Raw genomic sequence first — 21,770 nt, 5'->3', positions numbered from 1 at the left:
CTGATGCGCTTCAAAATCTGACAGTATTTGAATATTAACACAGATATAAATGTATGTATGCACCTTTCTAAGTGTTTCAGCTGGTTGAGATGGAGTTAGTTTATACACAGTTTAGTCCAGTGGGTCCCAACCAGTTAAAGGCCCCTCCTCTAAACAGTCATGCATTGTTTTGAAATATGGGTAATTTTACCTCTGTGGACATTGAATAGTCATTTAAACGAAACCATGAGATGTTTTAGAGGCTAAAATCATCATCTGCCAACAGTTTGTATCTGTGCTCATAGTTTTTTTTGTGAGCGTTACAGGTTAGTGTGGAAAAATAACTTAACTATACAGCTGTCAAATAAAGGAGAACATGTAGCTACAATATTTCAATCTTTAAATGTAGTGAAGAGAAGACATAATGGGAATACTCAAGTAAAGTGCCTCAAACTTTAGTCTCTCTCCATTCCTGCCCATTCATTCAGTAAACAAGCCTGTACTTATCTGTGCAGACTACTAATGGCTGCTGTCTGTCGTTGCAGGTTTTGAGCACTAGGTGGCGTATTTGTTTTGCATGTCATTTTTGGCTTCTGTTTTCATGTCCTCAGGTGGGTGAAATACTGTTGGCTACATTTGTGTGAAAATGCTTTTTTTTCTGGCATATTTGACCAAATATGGAGAACTTAAAGTAACATCCATGTGTCCGGCTGCAGACTGTGAGACTGATTCATGGCCCCATACATGTTAAAGAAAAATGCAAATTACAAGTTTATTCAGAGGTTATTTACAGCGAATATATTTCCCCAATGATACATAAGGTAAAAATAAGTACATAAAACATTTTATTGACAGATAAAGACTTTGGAATGTCAGGCTTTTCATTGCTAAAATCATCTGCCCCCTTTTGTACATTTACAAGAATTGCAGGTATACGTGGAAATCAGTTTGTGTTTTTCAACTTAAGACATATAGAATAGAGCTTGGAGCTACTTGAAGAACATGTAGGTGAACTGCATGTCAGGTCTACCTTCCACTGTTTTTACATTCAGTTAAAATCTGCAAAATACTATCCACATAAAATCACATAAAGAATATAGGACATCCAACATATAAACATACAGAAATCACCTTTAGGCTAAATACAAAAGTGTATTCCTTTGGTAGAAAACATTTATCTCAAGAAAAGAAAAACAAAAACAAATGTGCTCGATATAGAGAAGTATATATCTTGCATCTTGCATGGCCTGTCAGACTCTTTACAATCCACTGGCCAATGAAGTATGGGACTAAACATTCATCTCATATCAGGAGTGCTGCATATTCATGTATGTTGGCATCTCATAAACCCAAAGCAGCAGCCCCGCTGACATGCACAGGGCTGTTTGCACAGGGCACTGCGCTTCTTGAAAACACAGCAACTTGTGATTACAGCATGAAGGTGGTCATTCACAGGTCGATCTGTACAGTACTTTGGTTCAGTATTTGATCACCAAGTCCTCAGAGTGCTGGGGAGGGAGGGGGTTGGGACGTTGCGCGCAATGCGTCCAAGTGTAAACTATGTGCCCATAGAGTTACCAGATTGACGAAACCATTACAAATGAAGCAGTGACACATACAAAAAAAATTAATAAAATCTTATTTTCTTAAAATCTCTCTCCCTCTCTCTCCAGACTTGTCTTGTGCATGAAATGGGGCAACATTACTGCCATACACACTTGTAATTTCAGACAGTGCAACTCAAACTTCCTTCATCTCCTCGCTTTTTAGAAGATTTTCAGCCTCTTGCCAATCGCCCTGCTGCCTCCCCGGGCCACTCTCTGGCTCGGCTGGTCTTTAGACAGCGGGCAGTACTTGATGGTGTGCGCATTGTCGCCGTTGGCACTGCAGAGGGGGCAGGTGTACGCCCGGAGGATGGGGCACAGGACTCTGCCGTCCGCCGTCTTCAGGATGTGGGTGCCGTAAACCTCCTCCGGCGCGCCGTTATTCCGACAGAAGACGCACACCTTTGGCTCCGGCTTCCCCCTCTGAGTCTGTTTGCGCCTCCGCTCCATGGAGAGCAGGTCGAGGCCGGCGAAGCTGCCCCTGTAGGAGGGTGAATCTCTGTCTCCCAGCGGCGAGTCGCCGGTGAGTTGCTCGTACGGCCTGAGGAGTGAGATGCGCTCCTTGAGATCATAGATGGAGATCGGCGGGGAGCCCGGGGCCGCGCAGCAGCAGCAGTCCAAGTGTCCGTCGCTGTCCCTGCCGTGCCCAATTACGCAGGAACAAACCGGGGAGTCGTCATCCTCCAAGCCCAGAGTCGCTTTCAGAGACTCGGTGATGGAGTTGGGGTTGCAGGACTGGCTGTTGATCTTGTTCTTGGCGACAAGTGTCGACAGGCCGAGGTAGTCGTTCCAGAAATTAAAAGTGTAATCGTAGGGAGACCGCGCGTCCAGGTAGCCGCGGTCCAAGAAATCCATCGTGTGTCACAGCTGCAGGGTTTAACGTCCACAGAGGTGAATAGGTGTTTCGGGCGGTGTGTTTGTCAGCATGGGTAGCGTGTGGAGATGCTCTACTCTCCTCTCTCGCTGGGTCTAGTATGAAGAGCACTCAGCATGTAGGCGCTGATAAGTTCCCCCAGAATAAAACGGGGGGGCGTGGTTTGGTTCAAGTTGATTATCTCTCTGGTCCCATAGGAGGGTCTACAGTGCAGAGCAGGGGAGTTACTTAGCTGGGAAAACCATTCTCCCTTCCAGAAAATGAGCATTATATCTCTTAAAGAATATATTTATATGTCACAAGAGAAGAGGTTGTTCTGTTGGTGGAGGGAGAGTGTTGTACATTTTTACTTATAATGATCATTTCTTTGGTTGTTTTGTTCTTGTTTTGTTGCTGTTGGCAGTTTTAAAAGAGAAAAAAAAATCTGCAGATTGGAAACAGTCTACATCTACTTTGCTGCTTGAATGAAAACAACTGCTAAATGTTCAGTTTTCAGGGGGGACATCAAGGCTTTTTAATTTAGGTAAACACCCAGTAGCTGTTTACATCGTCTGCCTCTTAGTTTATGTGAAGGGGAACTCCTGTGATTCAGTTTAAAGCTTGAGGACAATCAATGGACAGATTTAAGAAAGAAGAAAAAAGAAAGAAAAGTCAGCAGAGGGAAGACATCTCGGCTTTTTTGTTCCTGCTTTGGCTCTTGCTCCAAAAGCACTAGAGTTTACATTTTTCTTATACCATGTGATCCTGAATGTTTGGTTTAGGGCCAGATATCGGTTTAGGGATAAACCCAGATAACCCTGATTACCTCAGCGGGGTTATTGTCTCAGACTTTAAAAACAGAAAAGATTATAAAACTGTTTTCATAGGCTGAATAGTAACCACAGCTAGTAAATGTGTTTTCCCCTGTAAAGATCTTTGGCACTATAAAGCAACAGAAGGTCAGACGTTGCAACAGCAGGCTATTGCACTTTTGATCTCTTTGTAGACAACATATGCAGTTAAATCACTGTGGAGCTGAAAATACTTGTTTGTTTTTTTCCACCAAAGTCATCCACCCGTGTCCTCTGAGGAAGTAGAGTCACATTATTGAACTGGTTGTAACATGTAGAAATATTCAACCCGTGATGAATAATCACAAAGAGAAATAGCTTTGTCTCAGATGTCAATAAAGATTGGGAAACATTTGAGATTATAATAGTACTGAAAGTTTGCATCTGCGGTTAAAAAGTACCTCATGTTTCCAGCTTTGAAAATGACAGGATTTGCTTCATATCATTGTATACAGTATTAGAAGACATTTGAAGACACTGTCACCTTGGATTTTGCCAAGTTGTGATTAGTATTTTTCATTACACTGGCGCTCAATACAATACATTATTTTAAAAAAATGCAATCTTTTGTTGGCACGGCCTTAAAAATGTCCACCACAAAGAGCACAGTGTCGTCTACAAACTGAAAGGTTCACTGAAGGTAAAGATGTAAAGTAAATACTGCTGCACGGCCACGGTTGCGGATTTCTTTTGTCACAAAGTGCAGTAACACACAACAACAACAACAACAACAACAACCTTTTGGCACACGAAGAAAAAAAAAGAAAAAATCTGCATTGTGCATGTGACCACTTGAACATGCACTGATGAACCTATAGTGAGTCGTTCCACATGGAGCTGCCATGTCCTCCCTGCACCTGTTCTGCTTCCCCTGAGCCCGTGGCTTTGTGCTCACCACCAGCCCTCCTCTGCTCCATTGTCTCCTCTCTACAGCAGGCCGTTTAACTTCATTAATATGCATTAAAACAGAGTGTGCCACGTGTGTGTGCGTGCATGTGTGTGTGTGTCAGTCAAACCCCAGTCAGACAGCCTCACAAAAAAAAGAGCTTGATAACTGACCTGACTGCCAGGACAATGACTATGTTACTATTTTTGTCACACTCTCGAGTGAAATATTAGGGACAGTAAAAGTTGAGACAAAAGTCATTTGCACGTCTTATATTTTAGAGCTGGAGCTAAGATCCAGTTTGCCGCCATTGTGGGGGGAGTTCATTGATGAAATTAATCAATACTAGTCTGCCACAGACTCAGAGTGACTCTGAAAATGAGCTCTGTGATTCAGTGTTAGGGAAGTTTGCATGGAAACCAAAAAATCCATTGTTTTGTTCTCTGGATTCAGTTTCGCGTCAGTGTATCACAGCTTTATGAGCATGTTTGTGTCTTGGTTTGTGTATATTGGCAGTGACTATAAATCCTGAAGTATGAGACCTGTATTCGATGTCACAAAAGGAACGAGTCTGACTTTAAATCATGCTAGAAAATCTTCAAGAAAATGTGCATGTGTGTCCAAAATTTGCATGGCCCTATAAATCCTGGGAAGGATTCTTTGAAAAGAGAATGCATTTGCTGCTGCAATAAAAACTTTCCTAGTGAGTGTAGATGGCACAAAGCATGAAGAAAATCATGTTAGCGAGACAGTTTCTTTCTATGTGAGAATAAATTATCATCAGAATACACCACATGGTCCATTTTCAAGGTCACCTCCGGCTCTGCATGCACAAAGGAAATCATGAGAGAGCATTTAAAAGATGAATGGCTGCCATATCACAATAGATAAATTGCATGAGGGCCAATATGACATGTGGCTCTGTTGCTTCAGGGTGCCTATATTACTCTGAATGCAAAACATGTTTGGCAGCAACAAAGAAAGTATTGATAATGAATATGAAATACATTCAGTTTTACATTTGAGGACTTTCATTCAGGCTCCCATCACTTGAAAGAAGGGGCAGCAGCTGATGTCAATGAATGATTCCTGGCATGGAAATAGAGGTCAGCGTACCTTTTTAAAACACAAAGGCAATTCAAAAAGTGCTTTACATGAGGAAAAATACACTTAAAAACAAAAAATAAAAAGGGTAGCTCCAGTAATAAATCAACACAGATTTAATAAAGGAAACTAAAAGCAGTAGAGAAAACTAATCCGTCAAATTCACAAGGAAACAAGACTGTTTTTAATTTTAATGTAAAACAAGTAAAAGTTATGCATGTTGAGGATCATAAGGAAGTTTCCATCTGTGTGCATTAGCATGGTAGTAACTGTAACTGGCCCCAGTGCTCCCTAAAGACTTGAGGAACCTACTAGATTAAATTATTCAAGCTGTTTCAGGCTGTAAGCAATGAAGTGATTCATAATCCAGAAGCAGCAGCATTTTAAAATCTATTGAATAACCAAGTCAGTGGAAAACTTAAAGAACAGGTCACTCACTGCTTAATCTGAACGTGCTGCAGTTGTCAGATGATGATTTTACTAGAAACAAACTAATAAATCCTGTCCATATTAGATTAGATTTTACTTTAATGTTGGATTTCTCTGATATTAATAAGCTTTAGTGCATCACATAAACATACAACATAAAACTGGTCGAATTAACGGAGTTGTGCAATGTGTAGGCTTTATAGTGTTTTTCTAATGTTTGGGCAACAGATACGTTTTAGGTTTTAGGTTTTAAAGACAACAACCTTCTTCTAACCTTAACAACTACTAAACATAACCATGAAAACTTTACCCAGGCTGCAGTTGTTATATAGTAGGATTGTATAACAAGAGACATATTGCAGCAAAACCGAATGGAATAATTTGGCAGTGAAATGTCTATTATGTATATGACATTTTGTAACCGGACAGATGTGCTCATTAAAAACTTTTCCTAATTACAATGATAAAAAAGAAAATATGATTGGAAACTATAGCAGAATATGAATGAAAAGTGCTGGAGACAGGGGGGTAGTTGAGAATAAAAATACAATGTTAAAGAAAAAAAAACGCTGTTGTCAAGTTGTTACACAAAGGAATGAAACCTGTAATTTATATTTTAGGCGTTTAGCTGATGTTTCACAGAGGCACTTAAGCGTAAACCATTAAACGGCCGAGACAGCAGAGTCTAAGTGCTACTTCTGTTCTAGTCAAATAGCGGCCGCAAATCTTTCTTTGTTCACATAATGTGTGGCCATTGTTTAACTCTGTTTACTTCTCAGTGCTATCTGGCCTCCACAGAGGCTGCTGCAGAGCCGGAGCCACATGAAGTCTTTTTAAAAAAAAGAAATTGTATTCAGGCTCATTAAACGCAGCGGCTCCAAATGGTTAAAAATCTTCATGTGTAAATACAGTTGCAGGGGTGTGATGATGGCACCCAGAGGCCTCCCAGGCAGTGCTGTCTGCCGAGCAGGCGAGGCTGAGATGGGCAGGCGCTGCGCCCCCATTCATCACTGTCAAGTTGAATAGAAAATTAACAAATCCCTTAATTAAAAGACCTTTCTAGATGCTAGTGTGTGTGTGTGTGTGTGTGTGTGTGTGTGTGTGTGTGTGTGTGTGTGTGTGTGTGTGTGTGTGTGTGTGTGTGTGTGTGTGTGTGACTGTGTGTGTGTGTACCACGTGCCAGCTGCACTGCTACATTGTGCAAGCTACAACAGCCTGGCACAAGAGACAAACACACAACACAACACTTGCTTCCATGCAAACATACACCCTCACACTAGACACATAGACACAGAGACCCCCGCTATTCCTGCTGCTGCATTAATTGCATAAACTGCATAATGTTGCCGAGCCGGAGCGGAGGAGAGGGAGAGGTTCATTCTGGGTCTCTGAACCTCCCCAGACACAGAGCTGAGGGTGGGGAGTCAGTTGGGGCTTTGATCCCTGACCTCTGCCTCCTCTCTTGGGAATATAAGACTGCATCCCTAACGGTCCGTCCATCTGCACACACACACACTCACATGCACACACACCCTCTGCCGCCCCCAGACTGCAGCTCCTATAGCCCCAGCCCAACCCCAGACGCGTGTCAGTGTCACCAGCAGCAATGGGGAATGCTAAACAAGCCAAGGTCGACCTGAAATTAAGGGGTGGCTTTCGGCCTGTCAAGTGCTTTGTCACGACCACCAGCTCTCTGAATACGACTCGCTATTACTTACCCCCCAAAATTCCTCCCCCCTTCTTCCTCTTCGGCAGCAGCGAGGCATTCATGTATTCACACTCACATATATATGTATACACAATATCCTCTTGACATGATGGAAGTGGTGTCACTGAGAGGAATGTGGATAAATATCAAAAGAGCTGGAGACGGCAGAAAATGTTGGATGTTTTTTCTACTATTTTTACTGAAAAAACTGAGTTGGATCAATGTTAGACGCCTTTTAAGGATGAAAGTTAGAGAGCAACTATTAATAGTCTATAGTAGTATAGTATAATAGTCTATTGATATGATTCAATGCTGAATCATCTAAATGTCAAATATTCCTCTTTGCCGTCTTTGAGATTTGGTATTTTGTTATTTTGTTGGACACTGCGGTTGTGGTTGTTTTATTCATTATTGTCCGACATTTTATAGTCCGAATGATAAATTGATAAACTCTGGGAAATAATCAGCAGGTTCATTAGTGATAAGAACAATATTTAACTGCAGTCAAGTCTGTCAGTCATGTAGAGAAGAAAAGTCAGTCTTTTTTCATTTCATATTAAATCACAAGATCTTTTGAATCTTTAAACATATTTTTTAAAAGAGTAATGAAATACTCATAACCTCAAAACACAACGGCCCTTTGTTTTTTTTTCAATGTTAAATTACTTTTCAAAGCACATTTTTGCAGATTTGCATATTTTATTCAGTAAACTCTATTTGGTTATTCTGAGGAAACAGAGGCAAGTGCAACTGTTAATTACTGTCATCAATTAATCAGCCAATTATGCTATCCCATAATTGAAATCCTATAAACCCACATCAAATGGCTTGTTTTTTCAACCAACTGTATAAAAGCTGAATATATTCACTTTACCGTCAAATCTTCACATCGGAAAAGTCTTTTTTTGCTTTAACCCTCCAGGTGTCGCCTGACTAATTGATCAATCAACTTGTTGTTTCAAATCTGGATTAAGTTACTGTCATTTTGTGACGACTTGCAAAACTCTGGGTAATGTTGGTATGAACAGATTTTTATGAATTAGATCTATAATTACAGTTAAGTAACTTTGAACTCCACTGAGGGCAGTTCCTGTAACTCAACTTGTCACCACAGTAAGGAGAGCAGACGAAGACGGGGAAGGAGGAGGAGGAGGAGGACGAGGGAAGTTGTGGGACCACGGATCAGAAACTTGTTAACTCACCCAAATCTGCAGAGATTAGAGCGGGAAGTGGTCAGAGGGCTTAGAGTGTATCGGTACAATGGGGCCGAGAGGATTAAAAGTGGATTCGCTGAGCCCCTGCGATGCCCTTCATCTCTGGGGGTCCACAGCCAGAGCACCTTTGTTGGGTTAACTAACGGCACTTCCCATGAACGCAGAGAACACACCAATCCCTTTTTAATGATGCAGGGAAAATTCCATTGGCCCTGATTACCACAATGCTTTCGAGAGCCGCCATTGTCCCACACACCATGTCGAGCTTTTAAACTGTGCAGCCAGGCGAGTGCACTGCAAGGCGTTTGAAGTCTGCTTGTAGTATTTTACCTTGGTGGAAATAACCTTCGCTGAAACAATGCTGATATGTGTATCTACTTTATGGCTGGAGCATAACTGTAACACTAGCACTGCCAAGGCTTTAATTGCCACTGTGACCACCCATGCCTGAAATATATGGAGTACTATAGAGCTTAATGACTTGTAACATAGCGCTATAAAGTGGTGAGTGTGTATATGAAAGGTAAAAAGGTTTGATAGTAAGCATCCAAATGATCTTACATCGTCCCCTTGCGATGTCCCATCGTCCTAGCGATGTGCATTAAGTACGCTGCTGATTGGATGTAAGAGTCGTCAGTTGCAGAGCTGACCTGCACAAAAATGTTCTTACTGCCTCATCAAAACCTCAACAGGCAAAACCAAGAAAAACACGGCTGACAGCAAACCTCAATAAAAAGGAAGTAACAACTCAAAAATATGGAAAAACAAATGCCAGCTGCAGTTAACAGTCATTCATAAATTTTTAAAAGCTGTTAGCTGTCTCAGATGTAACTGTACGTTTCACAATGGATCTCAGAACAAAGTCCTAACAGCATAAATCCTGATGCCGCCTGAGAAAGAGCACCAGGCTTCAAACACTCTGCAACCTGAGTAGCTGCAGCCCAAAGCCTCCTTTGTGCTCTTTTTGCCTCTGGCAACGTTGGTTACTTAACAGGTTCACCAGTTTGGTTCACACTGAAGAAAAATCTCAACAATTATTGGATGGATTGTCAATGAAATATGGTTCAGACCTCCATGGTTCCCAGAGGACGAGTTTTATAATAACTTAAGTGATGCCTCAATTTTTTATTGGGGAAACCAAGAGGTCAAAGTTTTCATTTAAAAACGGAAAAAAGTGTCATCATCCAGGTTTGCATTTTGGGGGGGTTTAGCTGGAGATGTGTTGACAACTTTTGGATGGTTTGCGATGATATTTGGTGCAGATATCCATATATATTCCCCTCAGGATTGATTGGCTGTCCCTTAAACTTTGATCTGGCACCTTCATCAGGTCAAAGTTTTAGTTTTTTACGACCAAAAACCTGCAAAACTAATGACATTTCCACCAACCTTAGCTTTAAAAATGAGCATTTGACTACAATATTCGCAAGTGTTAGCATGCTAACACTGGTAAACAATGTGGGAATTCGGTGGTTACACTGTGATACTGTGCATATGTCTAGTGTTGTTCCTCCCGCTATGAATTCACACATAGGTTTACTGCAGAATGTGTGTGTGTGTGTGGTGTGCTGCTGATAGCACCCATAAAGATGCAGTTTAATCTGGGATCTGCTCACTGCTGATGTTTTCTTTCCTGTAAAAACCCCGGCTCGTCACTGTATTTTTTTTTATTTTTTATTAAACTGACTCTGATGTGATTCAAATATTCTATTCTGTTTGCTTCGTACCAAAATACTCTCCTCACCGATTACTGCCCTCTTTGCAGTCTACAGCTAATATGCAGTAAACCTCACACACTCCTACCACACAGTCTATTAGCTCTCAGAGCCAGATGTGTCTCGTCTCATATTAGCTCATTCCCGGCTGTCTCTTGTGATCTTTCAGCTATGCAGCCGCTGTCATGTACGCAGTCTCTCATCCCGCATTCAGTTTCCTGAAACTGAATTACAAAGAAACTGAGCACTTTGAGGCAACAGATAAAACGTATTTTGGGTTCATTGCCTACATGGCTGAATAGCAATCCCATTCTCGGTTTGTACTCTACAATACCCACCGAGCATTTTCCGGTCTAAAAGACGTCTAATAGACGTCTAAATGGTCCCTAGACGTCTAGGCTAAAATCGGTCTACCACTGGTATAAAAGTGAAAGTTTTTTAGACGTCTAAGTTTATACTAGCCGTCTAATAGACGTCTAATAGACGTCTAAAAGACGACTACGTCTAGACATCTTGTCTAATCTTAGACGTTTAAATAACCGCTAATAGACGTCTATTTTTAGACGTCTAAATTTAGACGTTTGCCAGACGTCTATTTTTATACCAAATGTATACGTCTTGTCTAACCTTAGACGTTTAAATAACTGCTAATGAACGTCTATTTATAGACTAATTTTAGACGTTTACTTTTATACCATATTTAAAGCCCATTACAAAATCTAGACATCAATTAAACATACTATTATATGGATATTCTAATAAATCTAGATATTTAAGTCATGTAATTACAATCTATCAAATTATTAACAAGAACCCTATATTAAAAAGGACATTAAAGTTGTCAAAATGCATCATGACCAAATTTAACCTGTGATCCTTACCTTGATGTAGTTGCAGTATGTTATGACAATCTATTCACATTATGTGTTTTTTTGGTCTTTTAAATAGGTTTCAGTAACACTAATGTCATGCTTATTTTACCACTGGATATAAATATATCTCTTGATGGGAACATTAACCAAACTATCCTACTGTAATCTCAATCAACCTACATTTTTAAAACAAATTCCAACCATCACAAACATATGAAAGTGCAATATAAATATTTTTAATTCCTTTACAAAACAGAAAATACAAAACATGGAGGGAGGGAACAAGTGGATCAAGAAGAAGGAAGAAGGAAGGATGAAGGGAAGGAAGGAAAGAACCAAGGATGGAGGAAGTGAACAGATTGGGTCAATTTGAGTCAGAACAGAACAGGAGGGTTAAAAACATTAGAAATTTGAAAAGAACACCCTTCAACTGTGAACAAAAAGACAAACAACTACACACTCTTGTAGCCCCCTCCACCGCTGCGAGCTGGGGCCTGCTTAAAATGTAGCCCCGTTGCTGAGGCAATGAGGTCATCTGTGGCATCCGTAAAGGACTTTCGTACAGCTTCTGCAAACAAAGCAATAAAATAAATGAAGAGAAATTGCAAGTGTGGTTGCCCATTGTTTTACGTGATGTCACAGAGATACTATCCAATAACAAAAGGTACATGGTTTCAAAGGACTTGACTCAATGGGCATTGGTCACCACCCATTTGAGACTTGGGGCTCTAGTTTCATAAACCAGGCGCAGTCGCGCCAACGGGGTGTGTCTAGGAGCACTTTACAAGTTTGGTGCACGGTGCAGCTCGGCACAGGCACTCCTCCCGTCCCTCTACTCCTACCGGCGCAAATGGCAAAGGAGAGGGTGCGAGTCCGTTCTTCACCAATCAAATGAGCTCCTCTCCTCACCTTTAAATGCGCCACGAGTGATGCGCACTGCAATTTTGTCATTTCGACATGGACGAGACTAGATGGAGCCAGTGGCGGAGCATATCAGATATAAACAAGTGCAATCAGTTGTCAGAGAGAGAGCAGCCTCGTTTGGTGATAAGAAGAACAAGTTCTCTAGTGTAGGACATGAGGAGAAAAAATATGCCCCCCCCCCCCTCCCTCACCGTGCGATTGGGGAAAGGAAAAAAAAAACTCCCTAGTCGACACGGCAGCTCTACGTCGCGCACAACCACAACAACAGCTACAACTTCCTCCTACAAATGCACGACGGAGTACGTGCAGACCGCAGTGGACGACTCCTCAGTCCATGAGTTTCATGTCTCAGACCAGATCATGTAAATCCAACTGCAGAAATATCCGGGGGACGGGAGCGTCGCCGTAACTGTAGTAACTCACACACACAGACGCATACACATGTCTGGAGAGGAGCAGCCTCTCTGACCAGATCAGAGTGGCTGCTCATCTCAAAACTACAGAGTGGCCCGCGTTAATGTGCCGTTAAAATCATTTTTGTGTCAACACGTTAATAACGCTGAGAGGACAGCTGAAGAAAGACACAGGGGCGTGGAGAGAAGTGTTCTACCGAGCGATTCAGTGACTGTAAGCAGCCTAACACTGCTACATTACAATTTTCTATTGAATTTTTGCGATTCGGAGTTTGGTTTTCCGCGTTCCGAGTGCAATTAAACGCAGCAAGCGCCGGGCCGGCTTGGATCATAACATAGACAAACTCTGCATTTGCCCCACGGACACTACACTGTTTGCTATTTTCTTTGTAAATTTATTTATGGCTCCCCCGACCAATCTTTTGCATATTTCAGCTTATTTTATGCTATTACTGCTGTATTTGCGATAATGCTCCTTTAAACCCCTGTAACCACTGTACACAGATCACATCAACATAAAAAAATAGTAATGGGGATGAAACCAGAAGCAGCTGTGCGTAAAGGACGCATCGCAGAGCGTCTCTCTCTCTTTTTTTCCGGAGATGAGCAATGCCGAATATATATTCACTCTCTGATGCTGTTTGTGGTTGGCTGAGAGAGATGTTAACTTGTTATTTTGCATCACGTTTTAATCTGTGTTAAATCAGGCAGGTTGAGTTCCATTACACATGCCAACTGCCTTTGATCTGACATCAGATGTGACGGGACAGTCTATATAGATATAGATGTATGTGCTGATTAAGATGATTGCATTGAATAGTGACAATTGCAATTGCATTAAAATGTGCCTGAATCTGTGGAAACCTGCCTGTGAGGTCTTGGTGACGTGTGCACTCTGCGCCTGTCAGCCAAACTACCACTGCACTGCCTTGCGCCGAGAGTAGACCTGGTTTTAGTTGGCAAACATTCAGCGCACCGTCGGCGTTGCTCTTTGGCACGAAACTGTCACTGCGCCAAGCTGAATGTGACTCCTCCCCCTGCTGCGCCGCCACACCCATCTCTGCACACCTCTGTCTACCAAACTGCAAACTAAGCGCGTGCTGCACTGCGCTGGACAAAACTTGCACTGCGCAGTAAGTCTGTAAAGATTAATAAATTAATAAATAAAGCCTGACTATAACTGTATTATGGTTCCCTTTCATGAAACAACACCAATTAAGTTTCATAATTGTCAGTATTACAGAGATTACCTAGTACAGTCCAGACACATTGTTGTTTGTTAATGTCATGTCAGTCACACATGTTTAACATGAAGCAATTTCCAAATAACTAGCAGACAGTTTTTCTATTTACCTGTGACCACAGAGTAGAAGGCAGTCTGTGTGAAGGCCCTCTTCTTTTGCTTCCCACCTCCAACATATTAAATTGTGTCATGATGCTGTTCATGAAGAGTCTGCAACAGATAAAAAATGAAGACAATTGTTAACAGTAAACTTATATAACTTGTAACTTGTAACCACCCACTATTATGTTGTCTGTTCTACAGATATTAAACTTCTATGTGTAATCATACCTGTCCATGATTTTGTTCATGCAGGTCTTCAAATCCTTTCCTCCAATATGAGACAGTTTTGCAATCTGTATGATATTACAAATTATCAACATTGTGAAAAACATGGAATTACTTAAGGAAACGCTTTTCAAAGTTGAATTCAGGGACTCTGTTCCTTTAGGTAAGGAAAATGTGACCCTTACAAGTCTGTAACTGGGAGTTTATGAAATCAAATAGACACTGGAAATAGTGCTGCTAGCTATATTTTAATCAATTTTGGGCTTATATTTTCAGGTAGTAAGTATTATGCATCATATGACTCAAGAAAATCTGCTATTGCATGTGCTACTAATGTGCTACTGTGTAAAGTCTCATTTAAACCTTACTTTTGGCTGAGCATGCCATATTTCACAAACAAACAAATCGTTTTTGCAATGATGCTTGTACTAGCAGGCAAGCCATAGCTAGCGAGCTAGCAGGGCAAACCAGCCATAGCTAGCATATCAAGCATATCGTCGGCATTTTGCAAACGGATTGATGACAATTAAATGAACAAACATTGCAGGAAAAAGCAGCATTTCAATAACGTTACCTTGACCACTCACCTATAGGAAGCTCTTCTTCTTTTCGCACACTCTTCTCCGCTCCCGACCGGTGTCGTGCATGGATGTGGTGTAGTGCTAGAAGCACAGACGGCCAGAAGTCGTTTTTGAACTTCCCGAAACTGATTTCCGGTCCACAAGACAACTTCCAGCGTGTTGCTGCCTCCTAGTGGGGAGGGGAGGGATCATAGAGGGATCTGCTGACAGTATCTCCATATCCATATCCTACTGTCCTGATCGCCTATAGTGCAAATTGCCATTTTATTTTACTGTTCACCAATAATTATTTTTTCAAAGGAATTATTTGCATTAATGCTCAATAAACTTAATTGCAAACTGCCTATATCTATATAGGTTAATAGTGATATCTAAATATTTCTAAACATGGTTGGCATAATCTTATGCTTAAAAAAGAAAGCATAAGATGTAAACATAACATAAACAACATAAAAAAAATAAAGATAACTTAATAGTTTAAACCTGGTCTAAATCTAGATGCTGATTAAACGTCTAAATCAAGGCTAAATCTAAACTTCACTGTATATTGATCAATGGTCATTCAGATGATTTTAGTACAATATCTGGACACCATTGTGCAACTTACAGTTATTTCTTTGGTCAGTATTCATTATTTAATGTATTTAATTCAATCGTCTAGATTTGGTCTAAAAATAGACGTTGATATGAGGTCTTGATTTAGACGTCTAAATCGAGTCTAAATCTAAACTACACTGTACATTGATCAATGACTGCTGTAAATGTTTTAATCCAACATTTGGCCATCATTTATACAAGTTACAGTTACTTTTTGGACGGTATTCATCATTTAATGCAATCATCTAGATTTGGTCTAAAAATAGACGTTGATATGAGGTCTTGATTTAGACGTCTAAATAGAGTCTAAATCTAAACTACACTGTACATTGATCAATGACTGTTAAAAATGTTTTAATCCAGCATTTGGCCATCATTTATACAATTTACAGTTGTTTTCTTTGGTCAGTATTCATTATACAATTCAATTGTCTAGATTTGGTCTAAAAATAGACGTTTAAATGAGGTCTTGATTTAGACGTCTAAATCGAGTCTAAGTCTAAACTACACTGCACTTTGATCAATGACTGTTATAAATGTTTTAATCCAACATTTGGCCATCATTAATACAATTTACAGTTACTTTTTGGACGGTACTCATCATTTAGTGCAATCATCTAGATTTGGTCTATAAATAGACGTTGATATGAGGTCCTGATTTAGACGTCTAAATCGAGTCTAAATCTAAACTACACTGTACATTGATAAATGACTGTTAAAAATGTATTAATCCAACATTTGGCCATCATTTATACAACTTACAGTTGTTTTTTTATTTAATATTTAATGATTAATGGATTAAATTCTATCGTCTAGATTTGGGCTAAAATATAGACCGATTATAGACGGGCGAATGTTGGTCTAAACTTAGACTAGACGTCTAATAGACGTCTAATGCTCAGTGGGTAAGTTCACCGTCAAAATCTAATACTCTGTGTTTGTACTAGCTGCTGTTGCTGTTGTTGTTGATGTTGTTGTTTGGTATCAGAGTGCTGAGATAGAGGTTGGGGACCTGATGGAGTTGACAGTGAGGGTGATGTTGTTCTGCTTTGAGGACAAAAAAAGACGCCTGAGAAATAGTTGTTTTTTGTTCATTCGTATCTGTTATGTGTTAAAAAATAATAACCAAAGATGAACAAGAATAAGGGAGTGAACACAGATGATTATCACCAAACAATTGTGTTTGACTAGATCTACAATAACCTTCAGGTGTAGCAATTATCATACAGTGAAAAAAGAAAAAAAGTTAAAGGAACTATTTCCACTTCCATTGGTGTTTGTAATTTGATCAGTTGATTTAAAAATATGTGGAAATGTTTGACTAAAGAGAAACAATATCAAAACCTGACTGTTACCGTTTGTGTTTTAATTCACTGGGGACTTTTCTGCGGTCAGATTTAACAATATAGCTAATGTCAAGTTAGCTGTGTTTGGTGATAAGGCTCAGAAATGCAATATAGTTGCTCATCAGCTGTTTTTAAAGAATTTCTATTGAGGTCTATATCCGAGACTGAGTTGTTTTCAAGGCAAATGCATCAGTGGTTTTGCATGAATTTACCTAGAAAACAACTCAGTCTAGTAACGATCCGTTATTACCTCATAGCGTGGTGAATGTGCAGGTCTGTCCACCAGAGCGTTTTGGAGTTGTTGGATTGTGTATTTTATGAGTTTGATGAAGGAAACCAAGAAATCCCATTAGCCTCCGTAGCGTAGCTCTGAGCAGCTCACGGCTCTGCTCCGCCGTTCTAAAAATAGCTTGCACTGACAAATAAAGGTAAAAAACCTATTCCTAAAACTAAAGGGATTATGGCAATGGGCCAAATGTTGAACTATCCCTTTAAATGTAGCTGGGGCTGCAGCTGCTTAGCTCAGCATGGAGCAGTGTTCATTTTAGCACCAATTTTGAATTTGAAGAAAGCAATTAAAAATCGATTTATAAGTTTATTTTATTTGGTTATTGGTCAAAATTTGAATTTCTATCTTTTCCAAACATTACAAACCCGTCTTTGTTGTGTCTATACAATTACCATGGTTACAGGTCTCGTCTTTCACAGGGTTAGTTGAAAGGACATTGATGACTTACTCTCACACAGTGTCCATGTCTCTCTGCTGCTCTGCAGTCGTAAAACACACCGAATGACTCTCAGTAAATCTAATTATCATTTTCAAACTCAATCTGTTTGAACAGAACCAAACTCTCTCTGTGTAGCATCGCCACGCCTACCTGTGTTCAATCATTCAGTGGCTCAGATCAGTCACTTGTTCTCCACGTTATGGTTCACTGTCTGACTTTAGTGCTACTTAATGATGGTATTGCAACTGGTCGAGCGGATACATCCACTGCTGACCAGCAGATATCGGATGATAGTGTTTTACTGAGCAGGAGCTGTAGTGTGTGACTCTGCATATGTCTGCAAGACCGGTCGTTTGCATTGAAATGGTCATCACTTATTCATCTCTCGTATTATTGTTGAGATTTTATTTGTCGTGTAATATTTAATGCAAGATGTACAGTAGTTCTTGTATTTGAAGGCTACTTTTTTTTACTTAATTTTGATCTTGTATGCACAATAAAAAAACACATTATCAGCAATTGTTGTTAACCGTACTTGTCACAGATGTAACTCTGCCCACCAGCATTAATATGTTTGAATCTGTTCTTCAACCAAAAAGGTTGTTTAACTTTATGTAGAAACAGTCCCTTGATGCTTTAAAGGTGTTCAGAAATGGCCGTTTGTCCTGTTTGTCGCGCCTCTTTCTACGAGTTTCCACGAGTTGCTGCACGAGTTTACCCGAGTAAGGAAAACGAATTTGATTGGTCGTTATTGAGCAGGCGAGATATTTGTTTGGGGCGAGACCGAGCTCGGTGTGTGTGTGTTGTCTCAGATGTTTGATTGACGGATGACGGATCCAATATCAGTGGCTGATGAATTGTGAGCAACGTGATGCATAATTTGTGCGCCTGCATTATCCAATGCGAAAAAAAACTACCACACTTTCATCCAGGATTCACTCGAAAATAGAAATTTTAGAAAGTTTGGGCTACATCGTCTCGTCTGATAGATGAGTTATTACACTAATTTAATGACCCAAAGTGGAAACAAATTAATTTTTCTTTTCTGTACACCTTTAAGAACACATTTCCATTTAAAAGCATGAATTTGACCAATGTAACCAGATGTGGTTTCATGCATTAGACAACTTATCTTGGTGCAGTGCAGTGAATCCCGCCTGCCCCGTCTGTACTGTAGTGTACACCTCAGCAAAACATTCACTTCGAGTGATTTGCTGTCATTAGCTGACCCCGCTATCCCATCTGCAGAACACACTCAGAGCAGTGTAGACCCATGTGCGGACTGGGACAGGCCTGGCAGTGTGTTGGTCGATACCACACAGGACCACAGATGGGTCCCCGCGCAGTGGAGCCGGTGGCTGGCGCAGCAACCTGGGCAGCGGCCAGATGGGCCACCCTGAGAGAGGCTCAGCCTGTCAGGCCCAAACAGGCTGATCTTATTACTGTGGGCCAAGCCTGGAGTCTGGTTCCACACACACAGACACACACACACACACACATCATCATCATCAGGGGAATCCACATTATCATACCCGACTGTCACAGGCTGGACTCACCCTGTTTTCTGTGTGTGTGTGTATGAGTTCACCTGTGTCGTTTGTTAGATGTTTTGTTTTCTTGGCTGTTCAAACCGGAAAAAATGACGTTCAATGTGGTTTTCCCATGTTTAGATAACAAAAGCTGGATTCTTGTCCCTGGAAGTGGCGTCTTCTCGGGTTTCCTCGGATACACTAGTTAAAAGCTGGATGTGCCACCAGCTCCACAGCTGTGCCGCTGCTGCTGCCGGCCAGTTCGTTTTCCAGGAAGGTCTTTGAAGGCCAAAAAACTGAGATGTTATGGCTCTGAGATGCAAGGACCCATGTTTAATGTTGTTTTTGGGTGTGTGTGTGTGCGCACTGTGCACCGTTTCCCCCCTGAATGTTTTCACTGAGGGAACCTGCATCTCGTTAGCCGTGGACCACTACTGACAGATATTTAATATTCTGTGAATATCAAAGCAATATCACTTTAATCCTTATTCCATCTTTTTCTGTCTTTAATCTTCTCACCAAAAAAAAGCAAATTATTCACCCTATTGTCAGAATGTCAATGCTCCTTTCTTTTAAAAAAAATCTCATCCTAAAATGTTAATAAGCAAAGCTGCAGAAATGAATTTGCTCCTTGAGATTTTCATATCGACGTTACAGTCTTGAGAATATTGAGATTCCCAAACATGGATGAGTGCTGTTGAATGTGAAGCAGGGTGTTAGCGAGAACATGCTCGGTATGCTCTGAAAAATGATTCCCAGGATGAATAAAAGTTTAAAAAGCACTTTTTTTTTTTTTTTTTAGATCAAAGGTCTGATAGAAGTTGCTCCAGTCCTGTTAAAGTGGAGTATCAGGGGTAACAAGAACACACTTGTCCATATGGAGTCATATTTGCTTTCACCTAATGGCTGAACTCCCTGTGCAGGTCATGTGTAGTTATTTTTCTGTGTCATCTGTTGAGGGGCTTTTAACCAACGCTGGGAGGGTATTTCTTTATGTATGGCAATGTCAGTTAGTCAGTTGGTCAATCTGTCAGTCGTCCACTGCTTTGGTCCAGATGGAAATATCTCACGAGTTATTGGCTCATGCAGCCGCCTTGAAATTCTTGGTGCAGAGCTTCTTCTGGTCCCCAGGGTGTGAAAATCCTTCTGACTTTGGTGGTCCATTGACTTATTTCTGGCGCCACTATGAAGTTCACATTTGTGGTTTTGGGTGTAATGTCTGGACTGCTATGAAGTTTGGCACAGATAAAATGAATCTTATGACAACTTCTGAAAAAAGTTTTTTACCAATAAATACATCAACTTCTTAATGGATTTGACTTTTCTGGTTGATATTTGTTGTTTAAAGATAAATACAGGATGTATTTCTGTACAATTTGGTACATACTTTAATGATAGCATCGAGATTAAAGGGGTAGTTCAACATTTTGGCAAATTGGCCCATTGCCATAATCCCTATAGTTTTAGGAGTATGGTTCGTTACCTTTATGTGTCGGTGCAAGCTGTTTTTAGAACATGCTCAGAGCTACGCTATGGAGGCTAATGGGATTTCTTGGTTTCCCTCATCAAACTCATCAAATACACAATCCAACAACTCCAAAACGCTCTGGTGGACAAGTTGTGACCTGCACATTCACCACGCTATGAGATAATAACACAACGTTACCAGACAGAGTTGCTTTAGAGGTAAATACAGACACTGCTTGCCGATGCTCGTTCCCATCGGCAATTTTGCACGCATTTACCTCTAAAACAACTCTGTAACGTTCTGTTATTATCTCATAGCGTGGTGAATGTGCAGGTCACAACTTGTCCACCAGGGCGTTTTGGAGTCGTTGGATTGTGTATTTGATGAGTTTGATGAGGGAAACCAAGAAATCCCATGAGCCTCCGTAGCGTAGCTCTGAGCAGCTCATGGCTCTGCTCCACCGTTCTAAAAATAGCTTGCACTGACAATTAAAGGTAACGAACCTACTCCTAAAACTATACGGATTATGGCAATGGGCCAATTTGCCAAAATGCTGAACTATCCCTTTAATCAATACAACTCTGGAGGTCATGCATCAGGTCTGAATTAATTTCTTGTTTATAATCAGTTGTAGTGCAAATATCACAAATGGAAAACACTGGCATGTTAGCATTGTTACTGTAAGTAATAGCCTAATACAGCAGAGAGCCATTATCACGCTTGTCGACTTTTATTAGTCTTCAAACACAGTCGAAAAGAGGCGCGTTTCAATCTAAAGTGGCACATTTACTAAAACCAGAGAATTAGGGAAAACAAAAGTGTTTTCCTCCATGTCTCTTCAGTTTCCATCAGTGGATATTTGGGCAGTATGTATGACAAGATAGTGTAAAATATGTGTTTTAGTCTGCTGAATTAAATGACACATGCAGTTCTAACTGTGATTGTAATTACAGAGTCAGGAGGCTCCACTGGCCAATCTATGATGAAAAATGTGAGCAGCTGTGATCAATGCTACTTTTCTTTTTTTTTCTTTTTCTTTTTTTGCAAATGCCAAATCAGTTGTATTGAGTTGTCATTCACTCTAACCCCCTAATTTCCCCAGCTCCCCCAAAAATGATGTTTGTGTTTAATAATGATAGACTTATATCTGAGGCGACGGGCTTAATGTTGCTTGCTGCCAAAAAAGAAATGGATTTCCATTGCCGCCTTAGTGTCATAGCCGGTAATATAACCCGTCCTGGTTTTTGTCCTCAATCTGACAGCTCTGAAACAGGATGAATGAGAAACCATCTCCCAAGGTCAAGGTCACGGTTTGGGCTGATTTAGGCTCCGAGGCCCTTTCTTATTGTCAGAAAGCATCTTCATTTGAAATTCACACAACATAAAGTCAGGTTTGACT

General features: G+C 40.6%; 1 protein-coding gene across 1 annotated transcript; it reads right to left on the bottom strand.

Annotated features, from left to right (window-relative positions):
* Positions 1–1,745: 1,745 nt before the first annotated feature.
* On the bottom strand, positions 1,746–2,438 carry LOC311005728 (nanos homolog 1-like; the record flags this gene model as incomplete). Its single annotated transcript, XM_083998263.1, has 1 exon — positions 1,746–2,438. The coding sequence occupies one exon, from the start codon at positions 2,436–2,438 to the stop codon at positions 1,746–1,748; it is 693 nt and encodes a 230-aa protein (XP_083854389.1).
* Between the last annotated feature and the right edge of the window lie 19,332 nt (positions 2,439–21,770).

This window comes from Trachurus trachurus, assembly GCF_905171665.1.
Source record: "Trachurus trachurus genome assembly, chromosome: 22".
NCBI lineage: Eukaryota > Metazoa > Chordata > Actinopteri > Carangiformes > Carangidae > Trachurus > Trachurus trachurus.
This window is presented reverse-complemented; position numbering and strand designations above follow the sequence as displayed.